The 16,080-nt window shown below is 41.3% G+C and overlaps 1 protein-coding gene across 1 annotated transcript; it reads right to left on the minus strand.

Moving 5' to 3' along the window:
- Window positions 1-1,795: 1,795 nt before the first annotated feature.
- On the minus strand, window positions 1,796-13,054 carry LOC308434868 (uncharacterized protein). Its single transcript, XM_080935318.1, has 4 exons — window positions 12,949-13,054; window positions 7,932-8,058; window positions 7,712-7,757; window positions 1,796-4,324 (listed from the first exon to the last, which is right to left on the minus strand). Exons 1-4 carry the CDS (start codon window positions 12,949-12,951, stop codon window positions 2,680-2,682), a joined length of 1,821 nt encoding a protein of 606 aa, XP_080791444.1. The 5' UTR covers window positions 12,952-13,054; the 3' UTR covers window positions 1,796-2,679.
- Window positions 13,055-16,080: the final 3,026 nt, after the last annotated feature.

Below are 16,080 nucleotides of genomic sequence, written 5' to 3' on the forward strand. Positions count from 1 at the left end.
CAAGGAGGACCTGAAGTCACACTCAGAATGCAGGTCATTGTCACTGCTCAAGACTGTCAAACAGAATTTGATGGTAAAATCTTATAGCTGAAGACAATATTTATTTTGGTCACAGGATATTGAGAATCAAGCTAGAGATGAGCTAGAAGCCTTCTTCCTCTAGATGGCCTTCATGCTACAAGGGGTTGCTATGCAACTTGCTGGGGCGGGATTAGCTGTGAGTAGTAAGATAAAGCCAGGCCAAGCACATGCTGTAAAATGCTGGAATAAGTTTTGAGCCTGCATGGGACTGACTTAGGCCCTTTGCACACACGTAACAGGTGTGTAGCTTTGGGACTGACTTAGGCCCTTTGCACACACGTAACAGGTGTGTAGCTTGGTCTTCATGTAGCATTTCCTTTTCTCTTCAAGATTTTATTTATTTTATGTATGTGAATACACACCAGAAGAGGGCATCTGATTCCATTATAAATGGCTGTGAGCCACCATGTGGTTGCTGGGAATTGAACTCAGGAAGAGCAGTCAGTCTCTTAACCATCGAGCCATCTGTCCAGCCCTCATGTGGCACTTTCCCCCTACTGGGCTGCCTTGTCCAGCCTCATTAGAAACTGCACATGGTTTTGCTGCAACTTGATGTGTCAAGACCGACACACATGGGAGCCCTCATCTTTATGAAGAGAAAGGGAGGAGCTGACGGAGGGAGAGGAGGGGTGGAAGGAACGGGAGGAGGTAGGAGAAACTGCAGTCAGGATGCAAAGTAAATTAATTAAAAAATGTTATGACAAGCTGCCCTTAGCTTTTTGAATTTCTGACTAGCTACACAAACAGGAACTCAGTCTTATTTTATATGTGTCTTAGGATGTGCTATGTATTTGTGATTGTCTTCAGAGTCTAGAAGAGTCTTTGATTCCTGGGAGTTATGGGTCACTGTAAAACACCAAATGTTGTTACTAGAAAGTGAACTAGGAACCTTTGAAAGATTAGTAAGCGCTTTGATATGCACAGTCATCTCTCCAGCTTTGATTCTTGAAATCTCATCAAGATCCTGAGGTTGGGGAGGCCACCCACAAATAAGCAGGTACATATTATTTTCCCGATATGTGGTCATGTTAAAATGCCCTGCCAATTCCCATGTTCATACTTATACAGAGTGGGTCTATTGGAAACTATTAACGGAACAGAGGGGGGATGAAAGGAACTGGGGACTTAAAGCACCAAAATTTATTATAGAAACACAGGAAACTACAAAAAAAAAATCAGTTAAAACTATTTTTAAAAATATACTCTTTGAAGTGCAACGGAACATTTAAAAATAAAGCCCACAGAATTTATTTAAGTACAGGGGCTGGAGTTTGGTTCCTAGCATTCTCCTTAGGGTACCAAAAACTGAGTCTGACTTTAGTTCCAGGAAGTCCCACACCCTCCTCAGATCCCAGACATTTGAATTTATGTGCATATACTCACACAGAAACACATACACAAGTAATATAATACATTTTAAAAAACTGTATCACTAAGGAAAAAAACACATTTTTTTTTTTCATGTAAGGCTAATTACCAATGACATAGCAGGTTTTTAAAAAACAGAATTCGCTATGTAAGGGAAGTTGAACCAACAATTTCTTTTTCTTTTCAGATTCTTTATTTGTGTATGCACATGATTGTACCTGGGGAGGCCCAGACATATGTTCAGGCCCCTTGGAATTGAAGCTACAGGTAGCTGAAAGCCCCCTAAGACATGTGCTGGGAATCAAGCTAAGGCCCCCTGAAGAGCCTCAACACAGTTACGCACCTCATTCAACCCTTTCCCCAAGCTGCAATCCATCTCTTAAAACGCATGACACAGTTTCTCGGTAGCCTGTCTTTCAAATGGCAGAAATGGCACACCAGAAATCATGTCTATATTATTAAGCAAATAATTTTTTTTTAGTTAAGCAAATCTTAAGTCCAAGATAACAAACAAAAAAGCAAAAATAAAAGTCTTCTGTGGGTATGAACCACAGATCAAAATGCTAAAATTTTGTTGTACTTTTTCTTTTTTTGGTTATTTCTCAAATATACAAACTTAAATTCCTTTTATATGATTTAACAGCATGAAACATTTTATTTCAATTCACACGGCTTTATTCTTTCATTAAAATGTGTATTTGGTTGGAACAGGTCCACCTTAAAAGTCCTAAGTGGGATTCAGATCTCCTGTATTCGATACTGTATTTTGCTATCCTCCTACCCTACCTGTAAGGAAAACAGAAAGACACGAAAATATGTATGGAACAGGATTTCATCCTACAGATGCTTGTATATTAGGGTTAAATTACATTTTGATGGTTTTGTTTGTTTCTACTTCAAAACGTTTTCATTTTTTTCTTGTTTAGCACATTTATCGCCTTCATTTGTGTACACCACACACACACACACTCAATGCTGTGCATGTAGGACTCCGAAGACAACTTTTGGGAATTGATTCTCTATTTCTACCATGTGAGTTTCAGGGTTAAAATCGACCTATCCTAAGGAGCCATTACTGGCTATCCAAACTCTTTTTCATACTTCACAATAAAGGCAAGTAGACCACACAGAATGTCACACTGTTCAAAACCATTCAAGTTCTGTCACTCTGAGATTTAATTAGGTTTCTAATGGGATGTAGGACCCAGAAATTTTTTTTTTATACGTTGTTCACAAGGACAATGTTTCAATACTGTGAATTCTTTCATGCTTGAGGAAATTACCGCAATATGTGAATTCTTTCCCACAGTGTTTACACACATAGAGTTTCTCTTTCATAGAGTGAATTTTTTTATGAGTGTAATAGGAACTCTGACTATTGAAGGTTTTCCCACAAAGACTGCATGCAAAGTGCTTGTCTGCAGTGTGAGTTTTCTCATGACTGTTACGGGTACTGGAAGTGGTGAAAGTTTTTGGGCAATGCTTACATGTGTAAGGCTTCTCTCCAGTGTGAATTCTTTCATGGCTGTTACGGGCACTTGAAGTAGTAAAAGCTTTTCCACAGTGTTTGCATGCATAAGGCTTCTCTCCAGTGTGAATCCGTTCATGCTTGATGAGATCACCAGAGAGAATGAATACTTTCCCACACTTTTTGCACAGAAAGGATCTCTCGCCAGTATGAATTCTTTCATGACTGTTTCGGTCACTGGAAGTGGCGAAGGCTTTTCCACAATACTTACAGGGATAAGGCTTCTCGCCAGTGTGAATCCTTTTATGATTGATAAGATAATCAGAGCGACTGAAGGCTTTCCCACATGTTTTGCATACAAAGGGTTTCTCTCCGGTGTGGATTCTCTCATGACTGTTACGGTCACTGGAACTGGCGAAGGCTTTCCCACAATGTTTACATGCATAAGGCTTCTCTCCAGTGTGAATTCTTTCATGATTCATAAAATGACCCAAACGCTTGAATGCTTTCCCACATTTCTTACATACAAAAGGATTTTCTCCAGTGTGAATTCTTCTACAACTATTATAATCATTGGGACTAGTAAAAGCTTTTCCACAATGAGTACATGAATATGGCTTTTCTCCACCTTCAATGTTTTCATGAACATTATGGGGACTGGAAAGAGTGAAGATTTTTTCACAATGTTTACATTCATAAGAATTCTCTCCATGAGCCCTCTGGTGCATGAGAAGGTATTTCAACTGAATAAATCCTTTCCCACATTGCTCGCACACATAAGGTCTCTCTCCACTGTGAATTCTTTCGTGTTTTTGGAAGCATGACAAATATCTAAATGTTTTTCCACACTGTTTGCAAATATAACGCTTTTCTACTATATGAATTCGTTCATGACTGATAAGGTGAGTGGAATCAACAAAGGCTTCTCCACACTGCTTACACACAAAGGGCTTTGCTTCACTATGGGCTGTTTCCTCTGCTTGGTCACATGTACACTTCATAAAGGGGCTCTTATTGGATTCCTTTCCATGGTGAGTTCTCTCATGATGCTCATCACAATGGAGACTCCCACAAGCTTCACTGCATTGCTGATTTTCACATAATTTCTCTCTAGAACTTCCATGCACCTGAAATGGCATAGAATATCCCATATCTTCCCAACATTTTTCAGGTTTACAAACCTTCTCCACAGGTTCCTTACAGTCAAATGGCTTCTCTTCAGTTTGATCAGTGAGGTGCGCATCTGAGGGTGAATTACTCATGGCGTTTCTTACGTACAAACCGCTTTTACATACGGTTATTGCAGGAGACATGTCCTCAGTAACAATATGCTCTGGAATCTGTGCTTGGGTTTGGTCACACTGACCACTGTGTTCACACTCACCATCTTGCTCAACCACCTGAGTTCTGGAAAAACACAAAAAAACAAAACAAAACAAAACCAAGAAGAGCATTATGGTCACTGGAGATAATGAAGGCTTTTTCACAGTGTTTACATTAGTAAGATTTCGCTCCAGTGTGAACATTTTGGTGTGTGAGAAGGTTATTTCCAAAAACTGAATTCTGTGGTACACGAGAAGATACTGGTACTGGTATATCTCTGATTTGGCAAATAAAGTGTTGGTGACTGATTCCAGTGGTCCACCACAGAGGCAAGAGCAGGAAGACTCCAAATTTAAGGCCAGTCTGGGATACGTATAAAAATCTTTTTATGAGTAAATAAACAGACCTTCGACTTCAACTTTACATACAAAAAATCTGGAGCAAAAGCTAAGTAGTTAAGAGCACCTCTTTCTTTTTCCAGAAGACCAAAGTGCAGCATCCCTATGGGCTGGTTTGCAGTAACATATGTCTTCACCTTCAAGGGATCTATACCCCTCTTCTGGCTCCATAAATCCTTCTCAGATATGTAGCATGCATTCACAGGAACCCACACATACATAAAAACTCAAACAATTCATGACCATAAAAAGAGGAAATATTCAACCAAGGCACTAGTGTGAGCATAAAAAAATACCATATAACAGTAGGAAATACTAGTGTACTGAGGCATTTGAGATACGTAACATGTACTGGTGAGATTTATACCAACATAACATAAGACAGGGCTATCCAAGAAGCTGGAACTTTAATTTTAAATACAATTTCTTTTTCAGATTGGCCTGCAGGGTGCTTTCTTGATTTCCTAAGTTACCGTGATTGGTCCCTCCTCTGAGCAAGTAGGCAGGGGTTGTACACAAAACAATAACAGAACAAATCAGTGAGTGGTACTTTTCCGTGGTTTCTGCTTCCAGATACCTACCCAGCTTAAGCTCCTGACCTGACTTCCCATGAGGATAGATAGACTGTGACATGAAGTATAAGCTAAGAGAAACCATTTTCCTCCCAAGTTGCTTTTGATCCTGGTATTTATCACAGGACAAACTAAAACAGAAATTGGTACCAGGCCCACAGGGTGTTGCTGTTATAGACTAAGCATGTGGGTTTTGGAAAGGAAGTGAAAGTGTTTAGAAATTTCGACTGGAAAAGCCAATGAATACTTAGAGTTTAATGATCTGTTGTGGCAACTTGGAATGTAAGAATGCCAAGAGCGATGTAGACAATGGAAGCCTGCCTTGCCAAATTTCAGAGGGACATCTGAGAGTCTGAAGGCGATGTGGCTGTACATTATGTCACTCCCCTTCATTACTCGATTGACACACAGCTGATGTGGTCGGAAAGGGAATGTCTCTTTCTTCACTCACAGTTCCAAGTATATCCCTTTGTACTTTGTCAAAGAAAACAGCCTTCCCCGAAGAGAGGAACACCAGTCTTAAATTAAGGGTATATGAGTAGCTTAGCTCCCATGTTATAACATCCAAACAGACTCTCAAAGTGATGTTGAGAAGTACCTTGAAGAGTGGCTCATGAGATATTTTGTATTAAGAAACTAAGCTTTCTGGGGTAAGAATCTATGTTTCGGCTGGGGCTGAAGAATCAGCTATGCTAAACAGCAACAGGTTTAATCTGAGGTGCAATCTTTAAAAGATTTCGATCAGCAGAGAGACCACAGGAGACTGAGGCTGCACTTCAAACTGGCAGCAAAATGTGGCAACGTGTAAGATCCTGTCAGGTGGTATGGGCGTTGCCATGGTTATGCAATGGCACTGTCATCTCTAATATGCTAGGGTCCATATAGGTAACCTCTTCATCATTCGTTTCCTAGCCTTTCTTCAGGAACTCCAACCTTGGCACTTGGCACAAAATCTCATCTGTTCTCAATATACCCTTCGATCCTGGTGTTTCCTTTGTAACCAGGGTTTCAGCGTCAGCAGTGACATCTTCTGGACTTTCATGGTACCCTGCCTCAGCTTCTCCATGACCCCTTTGTTCCTGCAGCTCTCATGATAACTGCCAAGGACAGCAGTAGCTGCCGGCTGGAGCCAGCATGAGCCTAGAAGTCAAGTGATGAATGTGTGCTGTGTATGGCACAGCCAGAAATGTGTTGCCCAAGCCCGTAGGAGACCAGAAGATCACGAGTGAAGCCCAGATGCAATACACTCAGCTACAGAATTGGATTTACTTTGATCTAATTGTAAATGTGCCCTTCTTCTTCACTTTTTAAGTCAGAGATGCATTAATTTTATATTTGATCTCTAGGAGCCCATAGCAGAGAATTTATGAATTTAAGAGACACTAAATATTTAATGCATATGCTCCCCCCCCCTTAAAGACTGTGAGATTCCTAAAGATATGCTATGATTTATATTTTGATATTAACATGAGATCATGGGGACAAACAAGAATCAATTGTGCTGGTTAGGGTTTTTTTGTTTTTGTTAACTTGACACAGATATGGTCATCTGAGCAGGGGAAACATCTTTCGAGAAAACAGTTCCACCAGACTGGTTTGTAAGCACGTCTGTGGGGGGATTTTCTTCATTAGTAATTTATGTGTGAGGGCGTCACCCTGGGTGGTGCTACTCTTAACCGGATAGGCCTGTTAAGTTCTATAAGAAAAGAAGCTGAGTAAGTCTTTAGGAGCAACTCAGTCAGCAGCGCTCTTCCATAATCCCTGTTTCTGTTCTAGTCCCCAGATCTCTGCCCAGATATCCCACGAAGAAGGGCTGTGATCTGCAAGTCAGGACAGGAACCAAAACGACCTCTTTCCTCCTAAGTTGTATTTTGTCCTGGTGCTTATCTCAGCAATAAAAAGCAAATTAAAAACAGCTCTAAAATGAAGAGGCAACTCAGCAACAATGAAGATCGATGTAGTTCTACCTGAGAACTGCTCTTTGACTTCCAGCATCCACACAGTGGCTCACAACTGTCTGTAACTGCAATCCAGGGAATGGGGACCTTAGGCCCTCTTCTGGTCCCCAAGGGCACTACATGAATGTCACACAGACATACATGCAAACCAAGCACACATAAAAAAACAATAATTTTATAACCCAAGATAACAACAAGCAAAAAACCCCAGCTCTTATACATAAAGCCTTAAGAAAAGATCACTTAAAAATATATCAAATACTTGTGAGTATGAAGACAACTTTTTATGTAATGTGCCACTAGAAAAAAAAAATCTCTTATATAGCTAACTTGTTACATCGCATTTTGGAGGCATTCAGAAATTACAGAGATAGGATATTCAAATTCTGAATGATCACACCCAGTGCAGTTTATAAACATCTCTGTCAGAATTAATTTATTTAGATATATTCGGATAATTTACTAGGTTCTCAGTTGTCCTAGCATTCCCAAATGTTTGATCTCAATTACTCTTTCTTGAGTTTAAATTACCCCAGATTTCACCTGAGATTTTGGTAGTCCTCTTCAAAGTTTTCTTCTTGTGTTTTCTCTAGAAAGTAAACCCAAAGAAATCATTATGGTATAATCAACAACATAAAAAATGTATTACATTCTTAATCTTATGACCTGACAGGCACATTAAAGTCACTATATGTTCCCTACACATATAAACAGGAGACAGTTGTCTGAAAGAATAAGCAAAGGAAGCAAAGTGTGTTTTTACCCACGGACATCAGGTTCATGAAGGTCTCCTTCATCACGTCTCTGTAGAGCTTCTTCTGACTGGAATCCAACATAGTCCACTCTCCTGAGGTGAAGTTCACAGCCACATCCTCAAAGGTCACTGGTTCCTATGACAGTACACATATTAATTAGGATGGTTAGTTTTAACTGTGAGGCCAACAGGATACAGATTCACCTAGATCCAAAGCTTCTGAAGACACCACTAAGTGTTTATGTAGATAAAGGTTAACTTGAGAAGCTATACTGATTACATGAATCAGCATGAGAAAACCCACTCACTGAGTGTAAAAGCACTCTCTGACTTGTATGAAAGATTATATTAGAGGAAGTTTTAGACATGAGGTAATCAAGAAAGCAGCTGTGATTGCTTTGAGATTAATTCTATGCACCGGGACAATGTTGAGGAAGGCAGGCACCACACAAGCTGAGCAACCTGAGGTTCTACTTGGGTTTTGCATCCAGTCGTCTCTGAACAATCCACCTAGCACCGTGTGGACATTCTTTTTTTGAACAGTCATCTGTAGGTATCCTAGGACCATATTAACTATCAGGTTTCAAGCTTTAAAAAAGGCAATATCTTAGTCCCTCCAGTAACACCTTATTAATTTCCTATATCTAATTCAACTTCATTTTGGAACATATCTGGTAACAGTTGAAAATGGTCTAAAAGTAATGAGATACTTTCGGACGCATGTACTGTAAGGTGAACTTTAAAAATTAATAATTAAGGAGAATCATTTTTATCATTTTGCCTTTGAGTTAGATGCATGATGGGAAATAAGACATGCAGAGAGCAAGGCTTACCAGACACATCTCTCAGTCAAAACACAGATGCTTATCGCATGCTCCACCCTTTAGCAGCCAAATCCTTCCTTTCAAAGCCCCAAATAGTAATTGTTGCCCTTGAGAACAATCTTAGAAACACCATGACCATGACAACATTTAACTGGGGCTGGCTTATAGTTCCGAGGTTTAGTATATTATTGTCATAGTGGGAAACACGGCAGCAGCATGCAGGCAGACTTGGTGCTGGTGGAGCTGAGAGGCAGCTTGATGTGCAGGCACTGGAAGGAGAGAATGTGTGTCACTTTGGTCATAGCTTGTGCATATGAGACCTCAAGGTCTGTCTTCACAGTGACACATTTCCTCCAACAAGGCCACACCTCCTAAAAGTACGTTCCCTATGGGCCAAGCATTTGCACACATGAGACCAAGGGGGCCATTCCTACTCATACCACTCTGAGTGCCCTAATTCAGTGGCCTGCTGCCATTCTTCACAGAAGACTGTAAACCTGTTCTATGGCTCAGCTTTGAATCAAGTTACCGTGGGCTCATGAGTGATGCTATCCACACTCTTTCATCAGCCTTGAAAGTCATCAGAAGTGCATACCTGGAGAAGTTTTGAGGATTCAGGTGTCTGAGTCAGATACAGGACTTGATACTGATTCAAAGGCCATAACCATGAACCAGGATCCATCCTTTCCCTTGGGATGCTTTAAGTTTAGCAGATGACGACACAGAAATACTAAGTTCTTTGTGCTTGGAGGTGTTGGAAAAGAAGACAGTGTATTTATTTTACTAAGGGAAATGTGGAATCAGTTGCTTCAGAAGCACTTTTTGCATAAACCGGGTATGAAATCTGTGGGTAAATGACTTGACTCTGTCCAAGACCACATGTTGGATTATATTCAGGAATATTATTGGGTAAAAGGATTGGGAAAGACCTTGTACTATCTGGTACTGTGTGGCGGAACGGGCCAGCACACCTGCAGATCCCACAGTCGTAACTCATGCACATTCTGACCCTCTCTAGTGTTCTTTTCACTGGATGTGCTGGCTACGCTTCTGAGCTTATACTTCTCAGTAAGGAGTGAGGCCTCGTTACATGCAGGGAAAACCCACATTCTCATACTCTGCTCTACCCTGGCCCCTCCAACTCCCACTACGTTACAGGACGTGTACAGGTGAGAAGCAGGAGCTCTGATGTCCAACCTTTCGCCTTTGATCCCTCACCTTTCTGTAAGGGATCTAGAATACCCCGACTTTCAGCCAAATCAAGTGAGTTATTAATTACCCAGCATTCTCTACCAGTGATTTTGATAGGAACTCTACCATGACTTCCTTCAACCTATAATATCTGACTCAGAAACCTGCATACTGTTTTGCCTTCCATTCAGACCTTAAATCCCCCTAAAAAAAACTCTGAGTCTCTGACTTGTCCTTAGGCACTGGGGTCCTGTAGGTCCACAAAGTGCAAGTGTGGGATTGGGGTTCCTTTCTGCTCAGACCCGATCCCACCAGTTATCAGAAGCCCAGCTGCCCAGTCCTTGAATCTTAGGGTTCATACCCTCTACTCATCCTCCTGCACCCCAGTTTCTATCTCCAGAGCTCAGTGTTATAGGGGTGAAATTAATGACGCTGTGCCTTGCAACCCAAGGTTCTCGAGAATTTGCTGTTACCTTGAAGACTGCTAAATCCTTTTAACCCCTGAAGAGTGGGATAGATCTACACATTCCTCTTAGGGGGTTAGGGAGAATTCATCATCTTGGGAGCTAGGGCAATATTATTCTTCAAGTTGTTCCTATAAAATATGCCTTTGCACCTTGACGGAAAAGTCAGATAGGAAGATGGAGAGATGGTTGTGCAGTTAGGCCACTGTGGCTTTTCCAGAGGACTCAGGTTTGGTTCCCAGCTCCTATACTAGGTGGTTTATATCTGCATGTAAGTCCAGCTCTAGGAGATCCAACACTTTCTTCTGACCTCTGCAGAAACCCCAGCATACATGCACATGTGCACAGGAACAAGAGAACACACACACACACACACACACACACCAAATATGTATTTTTCAAGAATAAATTAAACAGATCTCAGATGAATGACCTAAATAAGCACCTTAAGGCTTTGGAAAAACAAGATCCCAAAGTCCAAATCACTTAATGGAAGAAATAATGAAGAAAAAAGCTGAAATTAATGAAACAAAAGAAAACAAAATAAAACCCACTGGAGTGGAGGATGGCGCAGAAGAGTCCACGTGCCTTTTGCAGAGGATCCGAGTTTAGTTCCCAGGACCTAAATAGTGAATCAGAACCATCTGTAACTTCATTTCCCAGGGAGCTAATGTTTCCTCCTAACCTCTGTGAGCATCTGGAAAACATGTTACATATCTTTTCTGTCAGGCAAAACACACACACACACACACACACACACACACACACATCAAATTAAAAAAACAGATTCTACAAAATTGAGTTGGTGCTTGAAAGGATAAATATACTTGATAAACCCTTAGCCAAATAAAACCAGAAAAGACACACATTAATGAAATGAGAGATGAGAAAGGAGGCATTCCAATAACACCAAAGAAATTCAGAGAATCATGTTAACATACTTGAAAACTTCCTGTCTCAGGGCTGGGTGTGATGGTACATGCCGTCAGTCCTAGCACTGAGGAGGCTGAGGCAGGCTGACCTGTCAGTTCAAAGCCAGCCCCATCTACACAGCACATTCCGGGCCAGCAAAGGCTACACGGTAAGACTGTCTCGAAATAAAAAAAATCCCAGTAACCTCATTAGGATGCATTGCATGTCTGCCACCAAGCAGTTAATGACACACATGCCACTCAGGAAACTCAGAAAATCTTAGGATCTTCCTGCCAGAGCCTGAGGGAGAAAAGCCGTAGAGCAGGGGATGAGGACGTGACTCATTGAGTAGAGTGTTTACTTGATATGCAGGAACCCCCGCCCCCATCCCAGGCACCACATCAAACCAAGAGTGCGGACTCAAGCCTTGAAATTCTCAAACTCGAAGGCAGGAGGATCACAAGTTCAAGGTCATCTACAGCTACATAAGGAGTTTCATGTTAGCCAGGGACATGTGAAACCCAGTTTAAAAATAAAAGTAAAAATAACCGAGGCCAAGGAAATGGGTCAGCAGGTAAAAGCAGTCACCTGGTATGCTTCGGGACCTGTGTTCGATCCCGGAACCCAGGTAACGGATAGGAGAAGCAACTCCAAGCCCACGAGGGAATCCTTTGACCTTCACAGTATGCTATGGCCTGGGAGCCCAAAGATCGGCTCGTCACACATGAACAACATCACAACGTTTTTAAGTGTTCTGCATACTCAAACCAACTCTCAAACAACAACCAAAAAAAAAAAAAAAAAGATTTTTTTTTATCCAGAAGATAGAAGAGATGTATGTTTTTCTCTCAGATGGACCCTCTCAATGGTTTCCCAATAGTCAAATTACACCGCCTCGAAAACCCATTTCTATAAAGGCAAAGGGAACAACTGAAGGCGTTAATATTTTTCCGAAAGACTGTGATCTTGGTAAATGCTAGTTAAGGAGCCCACCTTGTAGGGCACGATGGTGCACACATTTAAATTACAGTTTTCAGGAAACAAGGAAGAAAACACACAAACACACTCACATTACAGGCAGAGGCAGGCTTGAAACTAGCCTGGTCTTCTCTGTGAGTTCCAGGATAGCCAGGGTTACTGAGAAACCTTGTCTGAAAAGCAAAGAAAGCAACCAACCAACCAACCAAAACCATCATCACCACCACCACCACCGACAACAACTACAAATACAACCACAACAACCGCACACTGCATATCCCTTCTCTTTGGAGAAGTAGCCTAGAACAAAACTAATACAAAACCAAGGAGATGGCAGGAAACAATATAGCAGGCCAAACGCAAGTACAAAGTCAGAGCCGCAGCAACGCTCACCACCCGAGTCCTTCCACTGCACAGCAGACTGCATCAGCAACCCGTCAGCGCAGCAAAGTCTGCAGGTCGATCGCGCGGATTCCCCATGCTAGTCTGGGGACTGGGATAAAGCAGTTTCACAGCGACAGGACTGGAGAAGCCTTGGACTCTGCCGGTGCCAGACTCCACCGCAGACAGCAGCCCAGCGCCAGGGGAACGTCAGGTCGCCGCGCCAGGCTGCGTCAAAGCCGCGGCCCACGACTCCAGGAGCCACCGCGCACTCACCATTTCCAGCTTCGGACGCGTGCAGGGGTCCTTCGGAAGGACCTGCCGACAAAACAGGCGGCTCTGACTGAAACCAGCTGTCACAACACCTCACAAAAGCTACACGGGATTCAAAAATGGAGCCAGGGGCAGAAACTTCAGAACATCCGCGTTCCTCATTTGACAGTTCCAGCAAGGAAGTAACAGCGGCTCCGATTGGCGGAAGATGCTGGGCCCGCCTTTTTATTCATGAGTAGCAGGATCAACAACCTTTCCCATCCGGGACGCAAATAAAAACTATCAAGAGCAGCACCCAATCATAACCCAGGCCTTCCCTTCGGAGGAAACCCGAAGGATCCTACCTTTTAAGCAGAACGCCCTCCGGGATTTTAGTGCACACACCCGCTTCGTCTTGCGTTCAGTGGGCTTCCACTGTTTCACATAGGTAGCGCTACAGGTTGGCTCTGAACATCCCACACTCTATTCAGGAAAAGGAAAACCCATGACCCAAACAGGAAAGTTACAGTGCCAATAATGAGTGACAGACAACGTAAGAATTTGAGACGAGGCAAATGGACTTTTGCACCGATAACTTTTGAAAGTTAAGATTTAAAATGTTGATTGAGCCCCAGGTTTGAAAGTATGATAAAGTTTGGTCTGAAGAACTAAAATTTTGGATCGTGAGCCTTGTTACGACAAGCCAAGCCCAGAGCAGAATGCTACATATATGAATTAATAACGTAAACAGAAAAAGAAACAAAACAAAGAAGAGGATTTGACTTCTGTACTGGTTAGCCTTTTGTCTACGTGATAGAAGTTTGATATAACCCGAGAAGAGGGAACCTCAACTGGGAAACGCCGCCATTAGATTAGCCTATAAACAAGGCTGTAGGACATTTTCTGGCTTAATGAATGACATGTGTGTGGGGGTAGGGTGGGTCCAGTCTACTGTCCTCTGAGGCAGATAGGCCTTGGCTCTATAAAAAGAGGGAAGGTGAGCAAGCACTGGAGCAGCATTTCCCCCATGATCTCTGCTTCAGTTCCTACCTCCGAAGTTCTTCTCGAGTTCTGTGATGATTGTTTTTTTTTTGGTTGTCAACTTGACTACATCAGTAATGAACTAAAATCCAGAAATGGAGGGCATACCTATGAGAAAATTACTGCAGCCTGTAACTCATTCTTTCTATACATATGGAAAGATTCATTCTGTAAGTTTTGTAACTCTTGAGAACCCTGACTAATAATTTTCCTTCATGATGGACTTTAAGCCATAACAGAAAAATATATTCTTCCCTCAACAACATTACTTTTGGTCACAGAAATAGAAAGCAGACAGAACCATTTCAATTAAACCCTTATTCAATGACCAGAAAACACAGTGATAAAGGTTTGTTAGGAAATGGGGTTACACTTGGAGATATCCTTTTCCAAACAACTAATAGCCAAGTAGCCCACACCAAAGACACATATGTCTTATGATTGAGGGGTCATAAAACTACTGATTTTACTTCTGCTTTTAGACTATGTTCTGGATTGAAATAAATTGAATGAGGGGGCAGTGACTGGTTAAATGTTCTAATCTGAAAATTCTCAAAACCATTACAAATAGCAAATATTTTAAAAAATGCTCAAAACTTCTTTTGACAAGATAAAAAATTGAAAACAAATAAAAGAAGTAAACAAGACTGATATTTGGTGAGTTAAGATGACAGATAAAATGTATAATTCTGATAGGGCCAAACTGAAAACAAGAAAAACAAACACATGTTGACATTGGTACCAAAAGGCATAGTTTTCTTACATATATAATGGACATTTCATAGACAATAAATGTAATATTTACAATATTTATATGACCATAAATTTATTCATTATGTATGGGTGTTTTGTCTGTATGTACTATTTACATGTCTGGTAACAGTGAAGGCTAAAAGAGGGTGTCAGAGCCCCTGGAACTTGAGTTACAGGTGGTTCTGAACAGCCAGATTCCGCGCCATGTGGGTGCTTATCCAAACTCCAGTTCTCCGCAAGAGCATCAAGCTCTTTTAACAACCAAGCAATATTTCCATCCCCAGACCCTGATAATCTTTATTCCTGGGGAAGTATGCTATTGATAAGGATTTCCTCTGAACTTCTTTAATTTTTTTGTTTTTGTTTACTTTTAAAAATTATATTTTTCTCACAACCTTTCTCCCTTGCTTTTCCTCGCTCTAAACCTATGGCTTATGACCTCTTAGGCAGTTGAATGTACTTTTCACAGGGGCCACTTAGACCATTAGAAAAAATAGATATTTACATTACAGTTCATAAAAGTAGCAACATTTATATTTATGAGGTCGCAATGAAAGTAATTTTGTGGTTGGGTGCTCACCATAACATGAGAAACTGTAGTAAAGGGTAGTGGCATTAGGAAGGATGAGAACCACTTCTCTAAACCCTCCCATTTACCCCTCCCTGATCTTCAAATTCATGGACCCCGTTTTCATCTTTACTAATATATATATATATATATCACATACATATACATATTTGTATGCACTTATTGCACATATGCACACATACAAACATGCACACATAGATAGATCTCTAAATATAATCTGTTGAGTCCATGCTGTTGAATGTATGTTGTCAGGGCTGATGGATAGGCTCTGACAACCAGTTGTTCTTTTCTCTAGGGAGGATGCCACTCATACACAGTCCCCTGTAGGTTTTGTTTTTGTGTGAGTGTGGGGTTGAGAGCTTGCGGGCTTCTCTCTGTGCAGTTTGCCAATTTGTTTGTTTGTATCCTTCTCTATCAGCTTATATCTGGGTGGTCATGTTGGTGAGGCTTTATGGGTGTAGATTACTAGGTGACACACTCTCACAGCCAAGTTCCTGATAATATAGCTCTTACAATTTATCTGCCCCTCTTTCACAGTGTTCCCTGAGACTTAGGTGCAAGAGTGTTTTGTAGACGTGTCCTTTGGGACCATGCTCCTCAACTCTGCATATTGCTTGGTTGTGTTTTTCTGTAATGGTCTGTTGCAAAGAGAAGTTTTTTACTGGGGGGTGAAGGCTATGCTTATCTGAGTGTATAAGAACAGATGTTTATAGATTGCTGCTAAGGATTATGCTGGTTTGGTAAATTCGTCGTGTTTAGATTTTCCTTCAATA

This window comes from Micromys minutus (assembly GCF_963924665.1).
Source record: "Micromys minutus genome assembly, chromosome: 22".
Classification (NCBI taxonomy): Eukaryota; Metazoa; Chordata; class Mammalia; order Rodentia; family Muridae; genus Micromys; species Micromys minutus.